The sequence below is a fragment of the Loxodonta africana genome, chromosome 10, assembly GCF_030014295.1.
Source record: "Loxodonta africana isolate mLoxAfr1 chromosome 10, mLoxAfr1.hap2, whole genome shotgun sequence".
Taxonomy (NCBI): domain Eukaryota; kingdom Metazoa; phylum Chordata; class Mammalia; order Proboscidea; family Elephantidae; genus Loxodonta; species Loxodonta africana.
The window spans coordinates 87,944,631-87,967,409 of NC_087351.1; the positions used below are offsets into that span (position 1 = coordinate 87,944,631).

The window sequence follows — 22,779 nt, forward strand, 5'->3', positions numbered from 1 at the left end:
TCTTGTATTTTATTTTGATGAGTAGGATAGTTTGTCTTCTTTGTGGTTACCTTATTATTTTTCCTATTTTTCTAAATATAATCCTAACTTTTATTTCTTTGTATGGCCGTATCTTCCTCTCCATATGGAAGGTGCATGATTACATTTCTTACTCCCTCTTTATTATTTTAATGTTGTCTTTTTTTGTATAATAACATCGTTGTTACCTTGTTTTGAGCTTTTTTTTTTTTTTAATAATCTTGCTTTCTTTGTTTTGGATTTCCCTGTCTGAGTTGACTTCTAATTGCTCTGCCCAGTGTTCTAGTCTCGGTTTGTTACCTGATATTATTGATTTTCTAACCAAAGAACTCTCTTTAGTATTTCTTGTAGTTTTGATTTGTTTTTTACGAATTCCCTAAATTTTTGTTTATCTGGAAATGTCTTAATTTCACCTTCATATTTAAGAGACAGTTTTGCTGGATATATGATTCTTGACAAGCAATTTTTTTCCTTCAATTTTTAAATATGTCATCCCATTGCCTTCTTGGCTGCATGGTTTCTGCCGAGTAGTCCCAGCTTATTCTTATTGGCTCTCGTTTGTAGGTGACTTTTTTTCTTTTATCCCTCACTGCTCTTATAATTCTCTCTTTATCTTTGGTTTTGGCAAGTTTGATTTTAATATGTCTTGGTAACTTCTTTTAAGATCTACCTTATGTGGAGTTCGATGAGCATCTTGGATAGATATCTTCTCATCTTTGACGATATCAGATGTTTTCTGCCAACAAATCCTGAACAATTTTCTCTGTATTTTCTGTTACCCCTCCCTGTTCTGGTACTCTAATCACTCGTAGGTTATTTCTCTTGATAGAGTCCCACATGATTCTTAAGTTTTCTTTGTTTTTTTAAAAATTCTTTTATCTGATTTTTCTTCAAATATATTAGTTCCAAGTGATTTATCTTCGAGTTTAGAAATTCTAGCTTCTGTTTGCTCAATTCTGCTCCCCTGACTTTGTATTGAGTTGTCTACATCTGTAATTTTATTGTTAATCTTCTGAATTTCTGCTTGCTGTCTGTCTATGGATTTTTCCAGCTTATTAAACTTTTCATTATGTTCCTCAATAATCTTTCTAATGTCTTCAGTTGCCTTATCTGCGTGTTCCTTGGCCTGTTCTGCATATTGCCTCATTTCCTTCCTGATGTCTTGAAGGGTTCTGTATTTTAAACTTTTGTATTCTGGCTCTGGTAATTCCAGGAATGTACTTTCATCTAGAAGATCCCTGGATTCTTTGTTTTGAGAGCCTGTTGAGGTGATCATGATCTGTTTCTTTATGTGACTTGATATTGACTGTTGTCTCCGAGCCATCTATAAGTTATTGTATTAGTTTATGTATGCTTATGGTGTTGTAGCTTCTTGCTTTGTTTTGCTTTGGTGTACCCCTATGGGTTGCTTGAGTGAGCTAGCTTGATTATTTTTGCCTTTGGAGCTCTGACGTCCTGTCCCCAGCTGGCTAGAGCTGTTATCAGGTATATCAGTCTAGGAGTCCATTCAGTTTTCTTGTGTGAATTTAGTTCAGGTTTCCAGGTAGCTGATCATCAAGTGTGTGGTACAGGCTCTGTCCTGCAGTCTTAGAGGGGGAAGGGTGATTGGCATATATACCGGTATCTGATTGCAGCAGCGGGTCACACTCTGAACAAGGCAGGGGGCTGAGAACCGACCCCCGAATGTCTCTGAGGAAAGCACATCCCTATTCCCTAGAGCGTGCAAGTGGGTGGGTTCTGCAGATGGACCATGGACACCCAGAGTTTTTGGTTGTAAGGACTGGAAGGTACCAGTTATCTTGGGACCCCTGTCGTGGGTGGCTGGGTGACCTGAGTGGAGCTAGGTCCCTGATGTAGGTAGGTGAGGACCTTGTTTAATAGGCAAGGCAATGTCAAATGTCAAACACCCACCTCTCCACCACACAGCTGAAACGATTGGAGTCTGCCAGCAAGGGCCTGTTCTCCCGAAATAGGCCCACACATGTCCGCGCAGAAGCGAAAGGTGCTCAAAGTCCACAGATGGTTTATGCCTGGACAGGAGCCGCTTCTGTTCTGAGCTCCCCTGGTTAGTGGAGCTAGCAAATTATCTTTTCCCCAAATTGCAAATTTTTTCCTTCTTCAAGGCTGGGAGGATGGCTCTAGGTGCTCAATAGTGCCTATCTCAGGCCCAGGGAATTCAGCTGCTGAAGCCGGCTTGGGGGTCGGGGCGGGGGGGCATGGTAAAATATATGCAAGCTTTTACCGAGAGCGCCGTTCTCCTCAGGTTCCAGAGGTGTGAGTAGGCTGTGTGGCCGGCTGCTTTTCCCTGAGGAAACTGCAGCCAAATGCTGGTACCAGCGCGCCACCGCCGCCGCTCTGGGAATGGTGCCTGAGGGCTCCCCACGATTCAGGTCCCAGTAACTCCTCTCCACTTCTGAATGGCCTCTTCTCCCCCTGCCCCTCAGTTCGTTGTCTAAGGTTGCTTTTGAAGCTCAGGGCTCCCAGCTTGTCATAGATATACTTGTTTCACTTGTTTTTTTGGGTCTTTATTGTATAGAGGGCTTGCCAGAAGCGTCTGTCTATTCCGCTGTCTTGGCTCCGCCTCTGTTTTTTTTATTGTGGAAAAATATATGTAACAAAATTTACCATTTTAACCACTGTAAAATGTACAGTTCATTGGCATTCAGTATATTCACAAGGTTGTGCACCCATCACAGCTATTTCCAAAAAGCTTTTCATCACCCCAAACAGAAACTGAGTATCCCTTAAGCAGTAACTCCCCATTGTCGTTCCTGGCAACCACTAATCTAATTTCTTTCTCTATGGATTTAACTATTCTGGATATTTCATATAAACGGAATCTTATAATATGTGACCTTTCACATCTGGCTTATTTGACTTAGCGTAATGTTTTCAACATTCATCTATGTTGTGGAAATATTAGTGCTTCATTTCTTTTTATGGCTGTATAATATTCCATTGTATGTACCATAATTTCTGCATTCTGTTGGATCACCTTTCTTTGGAATGGGCACAAATATGGATCTCTTCCAGTTGATTGTCCAGGTAACTGTCTTCCAGATTTCTTGCAATGGATGAGAGAGCACCTTTAGCACTGCATCTGTTTATTGAAATGTCTCAGCTGGTATTCTGTCAACTCCTGGAGCCCAGTTTTTCACCAGTGTCTTCAGTGCAGCTTGGACTTCTTCCTTTTGTGCCATTGGTTCTTGCTCAAGAAAACAAAGTCCTCACAACCGGATCAATAAGCAGCATCATGGTAAACAGAAAAAATATTGAAGTTGTCCAGGATTTTATTTTACTCGGATCCACAATAAATGCCCATGGAAGCAGCACTCAAGAAACCAAATGATGTATTGCATCGGACAAATTTGCTGCAAAAGACCTCTTTAAAGTGTTGAAAAGCAAAGATGTCAGTTTGAGGACTGAGATGTTCCTGACTCAGGCCATGGTATTTCTGTTCACCTTATTTAAAAGTGAAAGCCAGACAACCAATAAGGAAGACTGAAGAAAAATTGATGTCTTTGAATTATGGTGTTGGTGAAGAATATTGAATATACCATGGACTGCCAGAGGAACAAAAAAGCCTGTCTTAGAAGGAATATAGCCAGAGTGCTCCTTGGAATCAAGGATGGCAAGACTTTTTCTCATGTAATTTTGACATTTTATCAGGAGGGACCAATCCCTGGAGGAGGGCATCAAGCTTGATAAGGTAGAGGGTCAGTGAAAAAGAAGAAGACCCGAAGACCCTCACACACAGTGGCTGCAACAGTGGTCTCAAAGATAGCAACAATTGTGAGGATGGAGCAGGCCTGGGCAGTGTTTCATCCTATTGTGCATAAGCACCTAACACCAACAACGGCATATTCCACAGACAAAATATACCACGTTTTGTTTATCCGTTCATCAGTTGATGGACGTTTGGGTTGCTCCCACCTTTTGCTATTGTGACTACTGCTGCGGTGAACATTCGTATGCAAGTTTTTGTTTGAACACCTGCTTTCAATTCTTTTGGATATAAACTAGGAAAGGAATTGCTGGGTCTTGTGGGAATTTTATGTTTAGCTTTTTGAGAAACTGCTAAATGATTTTCCACAGTAGCTGTACCATTTTACATTTCCCACCAGAAACATGTAAGGGTTCTAATTACATCCTTGCCATCACTTCTTATTTTCTCTTTTTGTCTTTTTAGTTATAGCCATCCCAGTGGGTGTGAAGTACAACCCCATTGTGGTTTTGATTTGCATTTCCCTAATGACTAATGATCTTGAACATTTTTTTATGTGCTCGTTGGTCATTTATATATGTATCTGGAAATGTCTATTCATATCCTTTGCCCTTTTTTTAACTGGGTTATGTCTTTGTTGTTGAATTGTAAGGAGTTCTTTAGATATTCTAGTTGCTGATACTAGGCCCTTAACAGATACATGATTTGCAAATATTTTTTGCTATTTTGTGGATTTTTTTTTCACTCCTTGATGGTGTTCTTTGATGCACAAAAGTTTTTAGTCCAGTTTATTTGCTTTTTCTTATGTTGCTTGTGCTTTTGTGTCATATCTAAGAAGCCATTGCAGAATCGAAGGTCATGAAGATTTATACCTGTTTTCTTCTAATAATTTTTTAATGTTAACTTTTTTCTTTTCTAAATTTTATTTCTTTTATTGTTGTTGAGAAAATACACAGCAAAACATACACCAACTCAGCAATTTCTACATGTACAATTTAGTGACATTGATTACATTCTTTGAGTTGTGCAGCCATTCTCACTCTCCTTTTCTGAGTTGTTCCCCCCTTATTAACATAAACTCACTGCTCCCTAAGGTTCCTATTGAATGTTTAGAGTTGGCTGTTGTCAATTTGATCCCATATAGATAGTTCTTAAAACGATGTATTACTCAAGGCAGACCCCTTTTACTAGTTAAGCTAAACTATTGTTCAGTTTTAAGATGACTTCAGGGGATATTTTTGGTTTAAGGTTTAAAGATTATCTCAGGGTGATAGTTTCAGGAGTTTATCTAACCTCCATGGCTCCAGAAAATCTGGAGTCCATGAGAATTTGAACTTCTGTTATGCATTTTCAAAATTTGATTAAAATTTTTCTGTGGAATCTTTAAATGTTCAGTAATGGTAGCCAAGCACCATCTAGTTTTTCTGGTCCCATGGCAAAGGGAGCAGTTTGTTCATGGAAACAATTAGCCACACATTCTGTATCCTCCTATTTCTGACTCCCCTTCTTCCTCTGTTGCTCCAGATGAATAGAGACCACTTGTTGTACCTTGGATGGTCACTTGCACTCTTTTAAGACCCCAGGCACTACCTACGTAACAAACTAGGAGGTTGTGATATATAACCCTTTTCCTATGTTGCTGGATTTGGGTTGCTAGTATTTTGTTGAGGATTTTTAAGTCTATATTCATTAGGATATTGATGTGTAGGTTTCTTGTGATGCTATTTTCAAGCTTTGGTTGTCAGGGTAGTAATGCTGGCTTCATAGAATGAGTTAGGAAGTGTTGTTCCCCTTCTGTTTTTTAGAAGACTTTGAGAAGGATTGATGTTAATTCTTGTTTATGTATTTGGTAGAATTCACCAGTGAAGCCATCTGGTCCTGGGCTTTTCTTTGTTGGGAAGTTTTTGATTACTGATTCAATCTTTTTGTTACAGGTTTATTCAGATTTTCTATTTCTTCTTGAATTAGTTTTGGTAGCTTGTGTATTTCCAGGGATTTGTCCATTTCATTAGGTTATCTAATTTGTCGGCGTACAGTTGTTCATAGTATTCATATTATAATCCTTTTTATTTCTATAAAGTCAGTATTAATGTCCTTTCTGATTTTAGAAATTTGAGTCTTTTTTCTCAGTCAGTCTAGCTAAAGGTTTGCAAGTTTTGTTGATCTTTTCAAAGGACCAACTATTGTTTTTGCTGATGGTCTCTCTTGTTTTTCTGTTTTCATCTCATTTCTCTCCACTCCTTTTTAATTTTAAGCAACACCTTGTGTCTGGGATTAACCTGTAGTTGTCTTCAGGGGTAAACGTGCTGTAGATCAGAGTTGTAATGTAGTGTAGCCTAGATGTGGGTTCCCAGTCATTGGTTAAATCCCAGCTTTGGCCATTAACTAGCTGTGAGTCCTTGGGCAAGTTACTTAAACGCTCTTAACCAGTTTCCCATTAGTAAATTGGAGATAATATCTGCCTAGCAGGCATGTGAAGATTAAATATCATTTTAATACCTGGCATATATTGCCGTCATGTCAATTCCAACTCATAGTGACTTTATAGGATGAAGTAGAACTGCCCCATAGGATTTCCAAAGCTGTAATCTTTACGGAAGCTGACTGCCACATCGCTCTCCTGCAAAGCAGCTGGTAGGTTTGAACCACTGACCTTTCAGTTAGCATCCAAGTAGTTAACCACTACACCACCACAGTTCTTGTGGCCCATAGTAGGCACTCAAAATGTGTGTACCTTACTGTTCTTTTTCAATATGATCTGCTGGGCTTTAGAATGACTTCAAGGTCTGCCATTGCCCATAATAAGCCAGGAGTTCACAGGACAGTGAGCACCTGCTTCTGGGATTTGAATCCTCCTGCCATCCCAAGGGTTGGTGTACCTAATCCCCTCAGCAAGTTGCTGGGTTACCACTTAAAGGGACATGGTTCATTCATGTTCTCTGAAGCCTGGCTAACTGAAGGTTTGCTACCTTTTGCTGAGAAACTCCCTCTAAATATGATTTGAACCAAAATGTCAAAGGTGGATAAAAGCCACAGAAGTAAATCATCCGCCTAAAACGTACTTCTTCGGGTCTGTCTGTTACATAAATGAACCTATGAATTCTGTGGCAATAGGTGGCCCTGTCTTTTTTAGGATATCTAACATTTGTTAGAAAATAGTATCTGTCAATACAGTCATTCCACTATTCAAGCAATCACTGTTTTCTAGAACCTATAAATCTTTGTGTTTTCTCTTTCTACATGTTTCTATAATTAAAGAAAAAACCACTAATTTTTTTCTTAAACTCTTATTTTTGAATTTTCTGCATCTTCCCCATTTCCTTGAGATTTAATATTTTTCTTGACCTTCATTTATGAAAAAGACGATATGAATGACTTGCTGTCGTTGCAGACTCAGCTTTCTGAATTGTTAAACACTCTGTGTGTCATTTTGGGGCTATTTTAAATAGCTGCCATAGATCTACTCAGGTCATAATCCTACGGTTAAATCCCCTTGAGAACTGTATCTGGGACTTTAGTTAATTACCTCTGTCGATCTCATCATGTTAGGTGACAGACTTGTTTTTTCTGTTTGTCTATTAAATGCTTCATTAAATTTACTGTTAATACTTTTGATACAGTGTAATTTCTTATGCTTTATTTGTGAACTATTTCAGGAATATATTTTTTCCCTTCTTTACATATTTTCAAAGTTGTATGTACTTTAAACTTATGTAAATGGAATTGTGTTTTAGAAGCTGAGGTATTTTCAGTTCTATCTTTTTTTAGAATGAAGCATCTTTTTGTTAATTTGCCTTTAAATTTATCAGTTTCCTAAGTTTGTATTTGTATGGCAAGTGCTGTCCAGTAGAAATATAATGTAAGCTACATATGTAATTTTTAAGTCTTCAATAGCCCATTAAAAAAAAAAAATGAAACTTAATAATGTATTTTATTTAACCTAAAATATCCAAAACATTATTTCTACAGTTACTCAATATAGGAAATCATTAATGAGGTATTTTACATCTGCTGTGTATTTTACATTCACATGTGCAGCATATCTCAGTTTGGCACTAAATTTTTGTTGGAAATATTTGATCTGTGTTTAGATTTTATAAAATTTGTAGTTGAAAAACTGTATTCACATACTCAAGTTACTCCAAGTAAGTTTTCTGATAACTGAATCGAGTTACCAGTTTTTAAATTTAAATCTAAATTAGTTAAAGTTAAATAAAAATTCAGTTCCTCAATTACTTTAGTCACATTCCAAGTGCTCAGTAGTCTTGCGTGGCAGGTAGAAACCTAATTTTCTGGTAGTGTGGCACAGCTATACTCTGTTGCCGTTGGAGGAGTCGTTCTTGTGTTCCAAAAGTCTCACCCTGTTTATAAACCAGTTGTCGTTTGACTCATGGCAACCCTATGTGTGTCGGAGTAGAAGTCTGCTCCATAGGGATTTCAATGGCTGATTTTTCAGAAGTAGATCACCAGGCCTTTCTTCTGAGGCTTGTCTGGGTGGACTTGAACCTCCAATCTTTTGGTTAGAAGCTGAATGCATTGACCGTTTGCACCACTCACTATTTATACTATTTATAGTGGCAAGAAAGGCTTGTTGAACTACTTCTACAAATATTATTGCCAAGAAAACCCTGTGGAGTAGTTCTACTCTATAACAAAGGTCACCATGAGTTACGGGAAGACTTAACGGCAGCAAAAAAACAACAATATGAAATTGTAATTTTGGTGGGGAAAAAAATACTCAAATATTGGGAGTTTCAAATGGTCCCACCTAATATTATAGTAGGTACTTGATAAACACTTGACTGACTTTCTGGTTTCCCATGCTATTTGTGTCTGAATCCCTTAGGCAACTTCCCCACTTCCTAGGTAATTCTGTGTTAACCCCTTAGGCCACTTCCTACATAAATTTGTGCTGACAGGTTATCAGTTCCTTGTTTGCTCTGCTGCAGTCTATCCTGGAACTTGCCTGGGGCCCTAGCCCTGCGGGTTGCTCCTGGGGCACATGTGAATGGTTGGTGAAGAGAGGAAATGCTATGGTTTCACGGTGGAATTGATGCAGTTCTCATTTAGAGACGCAGAAATGGGATCTTTGGCAGTCTGATAGTAGCCAAAGGGGACCACGCCCTGCTCTTGTGGGTATATGGAAGAAAACATAGGATAAGGTGGGTTGTTCTAGGGCGGCCGTATAGGCTTAGTTGGCATTTGCAATTCTCCATGCCAATTAACTCTATCCTAGGGTTGCCAGGTTTTTTCAACAGAAGCCAGAAATTAGATTTTTATATAGATTCTTCTAATTTTAAGTAGTTAATCAATTTTATTTGTAAAACACCTTGAGAGAGAAATAAGATGTGTGCAGGCTGTGTTTGATCCTTGAGTCACCACTTTATGTCCTCTGGTCTAAGGTACACTGGTAACCGGCGTTATTGGACACAGGGCTGTTGATTGCATCATCCCACCCTCCCTTTCTTGCACTCCCCTTTGGGGACATGTTCAGTACGTCCTGACGTGGGTTATAGTTAGGTGGCATGGATTCAAAGTAGTTGGTCACCGCTTGATCACGTATATGCTGTAAGCATTGGTTCTGCCACTGATCTGTGCAGTGAAGATTGCATTTTTCTTCTGTATTAGGAGTAGGAAAAAGAGTATATGTAGCTTGTTTATGTATTTAGTGTAAACAATATGTAAGTGTAGAGTTGACTGTTGTAATATTATGTATTAGCTGTGCATTTACTTTTTTACTGTAAGAAAAGATATTTGCTGTATACATATCATATAAAATTTTAGATTTTACCATGTACCATAGTAAAAATACTATGTATTTTAGAACAGTTGTTCTGAAGGCTTTTCAGATATTAACTGATTTAGTGCTTACAGCTACCCTGTGAAGTAAGCACTAAATTCTGTGGTTTCAGGGAGGAATTGATGTGATAGGAATATCCTATTTCTCAGCAATCTCTCACCCGTTGGTATCCATTGATTCTTGTCTGAATCACCTCATTTTACAGGTGGGGAAAATGAGCATAAATAAATTAAATAAACTTATTCAAGACTACAGTCAGAAGTGGTAGGGCCAGGATTTGAACCCTGGGGGTCCGGCTCCAGGGACATGCTCTTTTTTTGATTATTCACCCCTGTTTCCCAACCCCTGTGTAATCATTTTCGGTTTTTTTTACACACCCTGCTGATCTCCTTCCCTGTGGCCTGGCACTGAGAGATGAACGCTGCATGACGGGCACAGAGTTGGGCGCGGTGCTTTTCTCGAGCAGTTACAGCATAGTTGATAGTGCTTTGACTTTTGCAGGTGTGAAAATGGAGATGTTAGTGATCACAGTTATCATAATGAAAAGACCCGATTTTCTTCATTTTTCTAAACATTTCAATTAGGAATTTTTAAGCCACAGACAGGTTGCAACAATAGCACAATGAACACATGTATACTCTTCCCATAGCTTTACCAGTTATTAAATTTTGCTGTATTCTGCCTCTTTTTCTTGCTCTGAACCATTTGAGAGTTAGTTCAAATTCTTCACCCCTAAATACTTAATTCAGCAGGTATCTCATTACAAAAAGGATATTCTCTGATCACACCCAGGAAATCTGTCATTGATAAAATGCTCTTATTTAGTATGTAGTCCCTATGCAGATTTCCCAGGAACCCTGGTGGCACAGTGGTTAAGCCCTTGGCCACTAACCAGAAGGTTGGCAATTTGAACCCACCAGCTGCTGTGCAGGAGAAGGTTGTGGCAATGAGCTTCCGTAAGGATTACAGCCTTGGAAACCCTATGGGGCAGTTCTGCTCTGTCCTATAGGGTCACTGTGAGTCGGAATTGATTCATTGACTTGAACCACCGACTTGTCAGTTAGCAGCCAGGTGCTTAGCCGTTCTGCCACCAGGGCTTCTTGAGCTGCTAAAAAAAAAAACCAAAACCTGCTGCCAGTATGTGGTAATTTGTTACAACAGCAGTAGGAAACCAACACACCTCACCTCTTCCGTGGTGTGGATACAGGGATTATTTTCTTTTTATAAATGTGTTATAATCCATCTCTGGCATTACTCATTTTTATGTTTAAGTTGTCTCAGATTTGGCCATTGGGAGCCCGTCAAACTCTTTGTGACTTGTCCCCAGTCAGTTTTTGAGGAGTTCCTTCTTTTTTGGTACAACAACATAGTCCAGGCTCATCTGGTACTTTCCATCCCTAACGTGCAACCAGCCATTTCTCCAGGAGCGAAACACATACTCTTAAGCAGTGCTCTGGACTCCTTCTTACATCTCACTCCAGACTGAGGTAAACACATACGACTCTGCGTTGCTTTTCTTTTAACAGTATTCCAAAGGCAGCACAACAGTGATTTATCATTGGGAAAACCTGTAACTGGGCTCTAAAAGTTTGCCACGAGAATGAGAAGTATGGAGCCCCTGGCCTTTTCATTTCAGCTCCTCCTGTGTCACTGCTTTGTGTGGCTTTCCTGCCAGGACTGGGCAAGTAGCAGCAGGGATGTATGAGTGTTTTCACATAAATTCATAGAGAAATGCTTTCCTTGGACTGTTGTTGTTAGGTGCTGTCCAGTTGGTTCCGACTCATAGCGACCCTGTGCACAGCAGAACGAAACACTGCCCGGTCCTGAGCCATCCTTAAAATCGTAGTGCTTGAGCTCAATGTTGCAGCCACTGTGTCAGTCCACCTCGTTGAGGGTCTTCCTCTTTTCCACTGACCCTGTACTCTGCCAGGCATGATGTCCTTCTCCAGGGACTGATCCTTCCAGACAACACGTCCAAAGTATGTAAGACGCAGTCTCGCCATCCTTGGCCTCTAAGGATCATTCTGGTTGTACTTCCTCCAAGACAGATTTGTTCGTTCTTTTGGCAGTCCGTGGTATATTCAATATTCTTCGCCAACACCACAATTCAAAGGTGTCAACTCTTCTTCGGTCTTCCTTATTCATTGTCCATCTTTTACATGCGTGTGATGTTATTGAAAATACCATGGCTTGGGTCAGGCGCCCCTTAGTCTTCAGGGTGACGTCTTTGCCCTTCTACACTTTGAAGAGGTCCTTTGCAGCAGATTTACGCAGTGCAACATGTCTTTTGATTTCTTGACTGCTGCTTCCATGGCTGTTGATTGTGGATCCAAGTAAAATGAAATCCTTGACAACTTCAGTCTTTTCTCTGTTCATTATAATGTTGCTCATTAGTCCAGTTGTGAAGATTTTTGTTTTTTTTATGTTGAAGTGCAGTCCATACTGAAGGCTGTGGTCTTTGATCTTCATTAGTAAGGGCTTCATGTCTTCTTCACTTTCAGCAAGCAAGGTTGTGTCATCTGCATGACGCAGGTTGTTAATGAGTCTTCTTCCAATCCTGATGCCCCATTCTTCATATAGTCCAGCTTCTCATAGTATTTGTTCAGCATACAGATTAAATAGGTATGGTGAAAGAATACAACCCTGGCGCACACCTTTCCTGACGTTAAACCAATCAGTATCCCCTTGTCCTGTCCGAACAGTTGCCTCTTGATCTATGTAAAGGTTCCTCATGAGCATAATTAAGTGTTCTGGAATTCCCATTCTTCGCAATGTTATCCATAGTTTGTTATGATCCACACAGTCGAATGCCTTTGCATAATCAATAAAACACAGGTAAACATGCTTCTGGTATTCTCTGCTTTCAGCCAGGATCCATCTGCCATCATCAGTGATATCGCTGGTTCCACGTCCTCTTCTGAAACTGGCCTGAATTTCTGGCAGTTCCCTGTTGATATACTGCTACAGCCACTTTGGAATGATCTTCAGCAAAATTTTGCTTGCACATGATATTAATGATATCGTTCTATAATTTCCACATTCGGTTCGATCATTCCCAGCATAGTAGACTATATGATTGCCTAATTCAAAATGGCCAATACCAGTCCATTTCAGCTCACTAATGCCTAGGATATCGATGTTTATGCGTTCCATTTCATTTTTGACGATTTCCAATGTTCCTAGATTCATACTTCGTACATTCCAGGTTCCGATTATTAATGGATGTTTGCAGCTGTTTCTTCTCATTTTGAGTTGTGCCACATCAGCAAATGAAGGTCCCGAAAGCTCTACTCCATCCACGTCATTCAGGTCGACTCTACTTTGAGGAGGCAGCTCTTCCTCAGTCATCTTTTGAGTGCCTTCCAACCTGGAGGGCTCATCTTCCAGCACTGTATCAGACAATGTTCCGCTGCTATTCATAAGGTTTTCACTGGCTAATGCTTCTCAGAAGTAGACTTCCGGGTCCTTCTTCCTAGTCTGTCTTAGTCTGGAAGTTCAGCTGAAACCTGTCCTCCGTGGGTGACCCTGCTGGTATCTGAATACCAGTGGCATAGCTTCCAGCATCACAGCAACATGCAAGCCCCCACAGTACGACAAACTGACAGACACGTGGGGTCCTTTGACTGTACCCAGTACCCAGTGCTGTCAAGTTGATTGTAGATCCTGGATATTATTCTAGGACCATAAGTTTCTCTATTACACTCATTTCAGAGATTTTTCATTAAGCAGTTTTTTTTAAAACATTGTTCTGTAGAGTTCTTAGCTAACTTTTTTAAATGGATTGTACTAACACATAGGAAGAGATCGAATGTTCGTGGTCCAGAGTAAATGTTGCCTGTTACTGTTGGGTTGATTCTGACTCACAGTTATCCTGTAGGACAGAGCAGAACTGCCCCTTAGGGTTTCCCAGTCTGTAAATCCTTATGGAAGCAATCTGCCACATCCTTTTCGTGTGGGGCAGCTTGAGTTTGAACTGCCAGCCTTTCAGTTAGCAGCCAAGCGCTTTAACCAGTGGGCCACCAGGGCTCTTTCAAGTAAATCTTAGTCTTTGGGTATACAGTGAAACCTATGAGAGCTGGAACTCAGCAAGACTGCCTTGGTTGTCCGGCTCTCACAGGTTTTCCATCTTTGACAGGGTGTGTTGTTCTTAGATGCTGTTGAATTGGTTCTGACTCATAGCGACCTTACGTACAACAGAACGAAATACTACCTGGTCCTGCACCATGCCCACAATTGTTAGGCTTGAGCCCGTTGTCGCAGCCCTGTGTCAATCCATCTGTTTGAGGGTCTTCCTCTTTTTCGTTAACCATATTTTTTACCAAGCATGATGTCCTTCTCCAGGGACTGATCTCTCCTGACAACATGTCCAAAGTATGTTAAGACATAGTCTCGCCATCCTTGCTTCCGAGGAGCATTCTAGTTGTACTTCCAAGACAGATTTGTTCATTCTTTTGGCAGTCCATAGTATATTCAATATTCTTTGCCAACACCACAATTCAAAGGTGTCAGTTCTTCTTCCGTCTTCCTTATTCATTGTCCAGCTTTCACATGCATATGATGTGACTGAAAATACCATGGCTTCAGTCAGGTGCACCTTAGTCTTCAAGGAGATGTCTTTGCTTTTCAACACTTTAAAGAAGTCTTTTGAAGCAGATTTGCCCAATGCAACATATCTTTTGATTTCTTGATTGCTGCTTCCACTGGTGTTGATTATGGATCCAAGTGAAGTGAAATCCTTGACAACCTCAATCTTTTCTCCGTTTATTATGATTTTGCTTATTGGTCCAGTTGTGAGGATTTTTGTTTTCTTTATGTTGAGATGCAATCCATATTGAAGGTTGTGGTCTTTGTTCTTTATCAGTAAGTGCTTCTAGTGCTTTTCACTTTCAGCAAACAAGGTTGTGTCATCTGCATAATGCAGGTTGTTAACGAGTCTTCTCCAATCCTGATGCCTCGTTTTTCTTCGTATAGTCCAGCTTCTTGGAGCATTTGCTCAGCATACAGATTGAATCGGTACGGTGAAAGAATACAACTCTGCCGCACACGTTTCCTGTCTTTAAACCACACAGTATCCCCTTGTTCTGTCTGAATAACTGCCTCTTTGTCTATGTACAGGTTCTTCATGAGCACAATTAAGTGTTCTGGAATTCCCATTCTTCACAATGTTATTTATAATTTGTTATGATCCACACGGTTGAATGCCTTTGCATAGTCAATAAAACACAGGTAGACATCTTTCTAATATTCTCTGCTTTCAACCAAGATCCATCTGACATCAGCAATGATATCCGTGGTTCCACGTCCTCTTCGGAACCCGGCCTGAATTTCTGGTAGTTCGCTGCACTTGAATGATCTTCAGCAAAATTTTACTTGGGTGTGATGTTAATGATATTGTTTGATAATTTCCACATTCTGTTGGATCACCTTTGTTGGGAAGAGGCATAAATATGGATCTTTTCTAGTCAATTGGCCAGGTAGCTGTCTTCCAGATTTCTTGGCATAGGCAGGTGACCAGCACTGCATCAATTTGTTGAAACATCTCAATTGATATTCCATCAATTTCTGGAGCTTTCAGTGCAGCTTGGATTCTTCCTTCAGTTCTATTGTTTCCTGATCATATGTCACCTCTTGAAATGGTTGACCGTCGACCAGTTCTTTTTGGTGTGATGACTCTGTATATTCTTTCCATCTTCTTTTGATGCTTCCTGTGTCGTTTAATATTTTCCCTGTAGAATCCTTCACTACTGCAACTCGAGGCTTGAATTTTTTTTTCAGTTCTTTCAGCTTGAGAAACGCCAAGCATGTTCTTCCCTTTTGGTTTTCTGTCTCCAGCTCTTTGCACATGTCATTGTCTTTACTTTGTCTTCTCGACCTGCCCTTTGAAATCTTCTGTTCAATTCTTTTACTTCATCATTTGTTCCTTTTGCTTTAGCTACTTGATGTTCAAGAGCAAGTTTCAGAGTCTCTTCTGACATCCATTTTGGACTTTTCTTTCTTTCCTGTCTTTTCAGTGACCTCTTGCTTTCTTCACGGTTGATGTCCTTGACGTCATTCCACAGCTTGTCTGGTCTTTGGTCATTAGCGTTTACTATGTCAAATCTGTTCTTGAGATGGTCTCTAAATTCAGGTGGGATACACTCTCGTGGACTGTAGCCTACCACTTTATTGTTGCTGTGTATTAGTGGAAAATATTTGAATTTTCCTTCTCTGACTGTAGGGTCACTGTGAGTCGGAAGTGACTTGATGGCAGTGGGTTTGGTTTTTTTTGTTCTCTGACAGGTTTCTGCCTTACACAGGTTCCAGTTTTTGTAGGTTTTGCTATAAATAGAAATCTGTTGTGATTGCAGAACTTTCATCTCAGACAGGCAGGGTTCACAAATGCAGCTACTTATAGGAGGCTGGCAGGGTATGTGAGAGTGAGGCAGGCCAGGCGGGTAGTGGGCTGAACTGGATGGTGTGAACCGTCCTGAGGGAGCAGTTGCAGTTCTCCGGTTGACTCTTGCCATTGGAGAGAGAGCCCAGGGTTGCCAGGTTTTTCAAGAGAAGCCAGACACCTAGATATTTGTATGAATTTGTTCCATTTCAAAAGGCTAGCAATAAATGCAGTTTTATTTTTAAAACCTGTGAATGTTGAACAAACCTTGTATGCAGGCTTGATTTGGCTCTTGGGTCACCAGTTTTCTGGTCTAGAATCTATTGGTAACCAACATTACTGGGCACAGAGGACTATCTAGAGCAGGGGTTCTTAACCCTTTTGGTGCAATGGATCTGCTTGGGAGTCTGCAGAAAGCTATGGGCTACTTATCAGAATAATGTTTTAAGTTTATAAAATATATGATTACAAAAGAAACTAATCATACTGAAATACAGATATAAATTTTCTTTTAATTCTGATGAATGTGCTTTTTTTGTTAATAAATTAAGTAGGAAGATCTAGCGATGGGTCTGTTAATCACCATGATTTTTAAATACTGTGAGAACTAGTGATATTTTGAGATAACTGAAACATTTGTAGAGTAATAATAGCTATTGTCTATTGGTGGCGGCAGTCCTACTCTATTCTATAGGGTCGCTATGAGTCGGAATCGACTCGACGGCACTGGGTTTGGTTTTTTTTTTTTTTTTTTCTATTGGTGGCAGTCACAGATACTGCTAATACTGCTGTGCTTTGTTACTTACGTTCATAATTGAAGGTTATGTTAAATTTCAACTAGAAACCACTAAGAGCAAAAATGTAATTTTTTTCCTCATCCGTGTTTACTGACGCAAAAGTAGTCTCAGGTTAAGAACCCTTGGTCCAAAATAATCCTTACCCTATACAGCAGCATAAGTGTAACAGTATAATGTTATTGAGTATAATTTAGCAAGCTACCATCTTGCAATTTATTTCTGTCTCTACAGTTAACTTTCTGGTTACTGAACTTGATTCTGTGTTTTTCTTTAGAACGTTATCATTTGTCCTATAAGATTGTACGAACAGACAGTCGCCTGGTACGCAGCATTCTGACAGCCCATGGATTTCATGAAGTAAGCTCATTTTTACTTCTTGTTCTTGTTAGTTGCAATCAAGTTGACTCCAGCTCATGGAGACCTTAGTATAATGGAGTGAAACATTGTCGGGTCCTGCACCATCTTCATGTTTGAGTCCATTATTGGGGCTGTTGTATCAGTTATGCACATGAATTTCATGAAGCAAGCTCATTTTTACTGTCTCACCTAATTTGCTCAAAAGCTGAAATCCTAGCCACCTACCTGACTTTACCAGTTAACCAGGCCAGCTCTAGAAAGTACATGGGACCAATGCTTAGTGACAATGAGAACTTGGATTGAATTTCTGGGTGGCTTTACCTGTTTCTCCTAGCAATACACAAAAAAGATTTCCATGACTTTTTCTGCAAAAAAAAGAAGGGATCTTTAATTTCAAGCAACAGAAATGGACTCTGGCTAACTTAAGCCAAAAGGGATTTGTAGGAACGGTGTGAACAGGGTGGCTAACAGAATCAGAGGAATAGCTGAGAAGGCAGGCTGCTGGAAGAATGATCAGGACAGCCCCAGAGATCTAGGAACATGAATCTTCAGGACCGTCTCCTCAAGGAACTGTTATGGAAGTGACCAACTCCATTCATTGTCCTTGTGCCTCTCCCTGCTCAAGAATCGTTCTAGAGGTAGAATAATTGGCCTAGCTTGGGTCATAGACCCACCCCTTTGGGGAGGGGACCCAAAACCAAACTAATTGCTGTCGAGTCGATTCTAACTCATAGCGACCCTATAGGTCAAAGCAGAACTGCTGCATAGAGTTTCCAAGGAGCGCCTGCTAGATTTGAACTGCTGACCTTTTGGTTAGCAGCTATAGCTCTTAACCACTACACCACCAGGGATTCCTTGGGCAGGGGACGAGTGCATTATTGGCAAGTCCTTCAAAACCAAGGAGTAAGGTTTTCCCTAAAGAAAATTGGGATGTTGTCATTGAAAGGGACAGGCAGAGATGCCAGGTAGATTTCCACTAGAGATATTTTGAGACAATTGATAATCAGTTAATAATCGATTGCTAGAGTTTTCTTTATCCCAGGTTGTAGTCTGAAATAGACATTTTGAGGAAGTTCTGATCTCAGTGCATTTCCTGTCTTGTACTGTTTTATCTCCAAGGCTTAACATGGTGCCTGTCACAACACAGACACAGAGTAAGTAATTGTTAAATAAATAGACAAATGAATTCTAAGGAATGAACAAATGAATTCCAGGTTGGTTTGCCACTATAAGGTTTTAGTTCTGATTAGTACTGTATAGTCAGCATATACAAGGATGTAAGGACAGCTTGAGGAAAGTGTTGGATTGGGCCCTCATCTTATACTTTGATATGTGGGAGTATTAGACGCTATGGACTTCTGTAGAAGGTTTAATTTATTTTGTTTTTACATCTTAATTACTTTTACAACTTGATTATCCCAGCTTCTGTGAGTTTCTGCTTTTATCTCACATCCTAGCTAGGCCTACGTAAGAGTGCTCTGTGGTTGAAAAAAAATCACAATGACCTTTCCTGCTATTGCTTTCCCTGGAGAGGGGCTATCGCTGATGTTTTTTTACCTTCTTGTCTTTTTATCTGTCCTCAGGTTCACCCAAGCAGCACTGACTATAACCTCATGTGGACAGGATCCCACCTGAAGCCCTTCTTACTTCGCACCCTCTCTGAAACACAAAAGGTTAATCACTTTCCCAGGTAATACTGTTGTAGCTGCTTTGCTCCATTTAAAGGTACGGGACATCAGAGCAGGCAGCCAGCAGAGATACTTAATGTCATTTAAAAAAAAAAAAAAAAAGAAGAAGAAGTCTGTGATATAGGGCAACAGTCTGCAGATCAGACTGAGGTGTTCATATCCCTGGGGATAAATGAAGGCTTTGTAGACACGAATGGTTTTAAAGGAGACAGTTCCTGGATCCCAAGTCCCATAAGTTCTCTTTCTTCAAATTGAGCTGCTTGAGAGCACATTAAGTGGGTAGGTTTTCCTTTCTCACCTCCCTTTTCACAGTTAACTTTTTTTCCTTTTTGTGAAAGAATGGCCCATCTGGAATTTCAGTATCTCCATGGGTGTAAGAATTTCAAGGGATCCAGATAACTTAGTACAATAAAAATTGGGGTCTAATCGAATTCTAGTAATAGCATGACAAGTTGTTTTTGCATGATGGTGATTTCCATTTCTTTACTTTTAACGGAATTGAAGGAGGACGTAAGTTGTCAGCTGATACGTCATTAGGCATAATTTTGATAACAGATCATTTTGTGATTTTTGACGTATAATTAGGAGAGAATTGAGTGTCATTGCTAAATAAAACTCCTTCCAGTCACATCTATGGATGGAGCCTAGATAGGCAGTAGGAGGGAGCCCTGGTGACGCAACAGTTAAGTGCTTGGCTGCTAATCGAAAGGTTAGCAGTTCGAGCCCACCCAGCAGCTTCACAGGAGAAAGACCTGGTGATCTGCTTCTAAAAAGATTACAGCCAAGAAAACCCTGTGAGGCAGTTTTACTGTGTCACATGGGCTTGCTATGAGTAGAATCGACTCGAAGGCACCTAGCAACAGCAGGAGATAAGCAGTGTTGCCTACTGACTATAAGCCTGACTCGGTAGCCAACTAGTCGGACTCAGATCCCAGCTCTGCTTAGTGACCTTGGGCAAGTTAGTTACACCTTCTGGGCATTGGTTTTCTTATTGGTAAAAGGAGAATGCTAATGGCACATATTTCATAGGGCTGTTGTGAGGATTTAATATAAAGTGCTTAGAACGGGTACCTGCCACATAGCAAGTACTATGTGAGTATTAGGTATTGTTTATGTGAACAAAATTTCCCAGTGTTTACTGGGAAATAGGAATGAAATTGATACTGAACTCTGTCTCATTCTATCAGCAAATAATACTCAGCTACGGAGAGATACATGACCTAATAGAGCGGGAAGCTAGTCTCATCTATTGAATGAAGAGATACAAATCCAATATAATATTTTTCATTAGGTCAGTGGTTACATGTTATTTTATTTCCAGGACTTATGCTCCATTTAGGGCTTTTCTCCCTTAGTTTTTCCTTCTCTTCCAATAAAACTTATATTCTTATGTTTAATACGTTTTAATCAAAATTTGTAATATTTATGGTAATAGTACAGTATCTGCAATGATAATCCAATATATATATGTGTGTGTATTTATGTGGGTCTGTGTGTATATGTATGTGTATATACACACAGACCCACGTATGTATGAATGATTATAATCTTATGATCACAGAAAATTAAAAAAAATATACAGTAAAACCTGTGAGAGCCGGAACTTGATGGGACTGCCTTATTTTCCAGGTCTCACAAGTTTTCTGCCTTTGACAGGGTACAGTCTTGCCACTTTTCTTCTTTTTTTATTGTACTTTAGGTGAAAGCTTACAGAACAAACTATCTTCTCATTAAACAGTACGGATATTGTTTTATGACATTGGTTAACACCCCCACAACATGTCAATACTCTCTTCTTGACCTTGGGTTCCCTATTACCAGCTTTCCTGTCCCCTTCTGCCTTCTAGTCCTTGCCCCTGGGCTGGTGTGTCCATTTAGACTCGTTTTGTTTTATGGGCCTGTCTAATCTTTGGCTAAAGGGTAAACCTCAGGAGTTACTTCATTACTAAAGGGGTATCTGGGGGCTGTAGTCTCAGGGTTTCTCCAATCTCTGTGAGGTCTCCAGTCTTTTTATGAGTTAGAATTTTGTTCTGCATTTTTCTTCAGCTCTATTTGGGACCCTCTGTTGTGATCCCTGTCAGAACAGTCAGTACCTGGGCACTAACTAGTTGCACTGGACTCAGGCTGGTGGAATCATGTCACTTTCCATTGCTCATTTTAGTGGAAAATATTTGAGTTTTCCTTCTCTGACAGGTTTCTGCCTTACACAGGTTCTGGCTTTTGCAGGTTTTGCTGTATATCAACTTATATGTATACCTTTGTTGTAGAGAAGGCATGTTATGATGTAAAAGATTTACAAGCGTTAAATATGTTCTGTTAGGCTAAACTATTCTTTGGGGAGTTCCCTAAGTAGTGCAGATGGTTTGTGCTTGATTGCTAACCTAGCAGGGTGGTGATTTGAACACATCCAGCAGCATGTGGAAGATGGTCTTGGCAATCTGATTCAATAAAGATTAAAACCCTGTGGAACAGTTCTACCCTGTAACACATGGGGTTGCCATGAGTCAGAATCAATTCAACGACGAGTTTGGTTTTGGTTTTTATTCTTTGGGGGAAATGGAATGGAAGAATTAAAAACAAGGGTGATTGGGATGATGGTATCTGGGTGGGGGGGGTACAAGGGAGATTTCTGGAGGTGCTGAGAATGGTCTACACCTTGATCTGAGTGGTAGTTACACAGGAGCATTCACGTCATAGAAAACGTATCATGCTTTGCACTTGTCATTTGTGTACTTTTCTGTATACATGTTAATGTCAGAAAAAAGTATATTAAAAAGGTGAAAAATGTTACTGGCAAAAGGACCTTTTTCTTTAATAACATTTTAAAAAATGAATGGTCGTGGATATTGAATCCTGATGTTATTTAGATTCCCTTGAATACACTTAAAAGTGTCATGTTAGAGTTTTATTTTAAAACAATATTTACCATTCATCAGATCCTTTGGAACAATTTAAATTTATGATGAAAAATCTTAGATACGAAGTTAAACATGAAAAGGGGTACATAGTTCCCAAAAATTCGTGTAGGGAGTATCAAGCAAAAAAGTCTGAAGACCTCTAATGGTGGGCATCTGTAGGACAGTAAGTTCTTTTCTTATCCTCTGGTTCTGGGATTCTGATTCCCTGATGGTAAGATTTACCTGGAGCAGTTTTTAAAAATATGCATTCACAGGTTCCATCACAGATTTATGGAATCGCCATTGCCAGAGTTTATATTTAAAAAGCACCTTCTAGATGCTTTATGTTTCTAGGTAAATATATACTTAGAAAGCTATATATCTAAAAAGCAGTGAGGTGATTTGTATCATGGAAGTTTGGAAATTACTGTTCTAAACTAAATCACTGTTATTATAATGCGGTCCTTAGACTGTCTGTATCAGAATCACCCCGGGTACTTGTGTAAAATGCAGGATCATGTTGTCATTCCAGAATTTTGTGGGGTGGTTCCCAGGAACTTACATTTTTAAGAAGCTCTCCAGGTGGTTTTATGTATACTAAAATTTGAGTACCTCTGTTCTAGATTTGTGAAGAGGGGCAGTAGATAAGAAAGAGGTATTTGTGATATCTAGGTTTAGCAAAACAACCTTTGAATTTAAGAAATGATAGTAAAAAGTTGAACTGAGGAACAGATGGAGTAAGTATTTAAGAATTACAGCACAGATTCTGAGATGGTTTTTAAGTAAGTAGCGGAACAAACTTTAGACTCATGAGTCTAGCTGAGGCTAACCGAAGTGCCTTTTTTGAAATACACCAGGTTACACTCCTGATGTAGGTGGTAATTATTACCCTGACTTTTAAGGTGATCATTTCTTTGCTTTTCTTTATAACTTTACCTCTTAGGTATCTATCTCTCAGTAATGTAATTTAGTTCTCTGTGGAATCCTTATCTTAGTGATTCGGACTTTACTACAACAGGATCATTATAGTGTAAAATTAAGGTCTATTTTAGACCTTATGCAGGGGGAACATAACAGGTCCTTGGTACTTCTATCACTATTGTAAGCTCCATATAGTTACATGAG

The 22,779-nt window shown here is 39.7% G+C and overlaps 1 protein-coding gene across 17 annotated transcripts in view; it reads left to right on the top strand.

Moving 5' to 3' along the window:
- TTLL5 (tubulin tyrosine ligase like 5) overlaps positions 1-22,779 on the top strand; it is a 333,448-nt gene that overhangs the window by 18,153 nt on the left and 292,516 nt on the right. For all 17 annotated transcript variants that reach the window (XM_010588760.3, XM_010588761.3, XM_064292769.1 and 14 more), the window contains 2 exons: positions 16,987-17,069; positions 18,653-18,759. In XM_010588760.3, the coding sequence (XP_010587062.1) occupies positions 16,987-17,069; positions 18,653-18,759 (190 nt within the window). The remainder of the gene's footprint in view (positions 1-16,986; positions 17,070-18,652; positions 18,760-22,779) is intronic.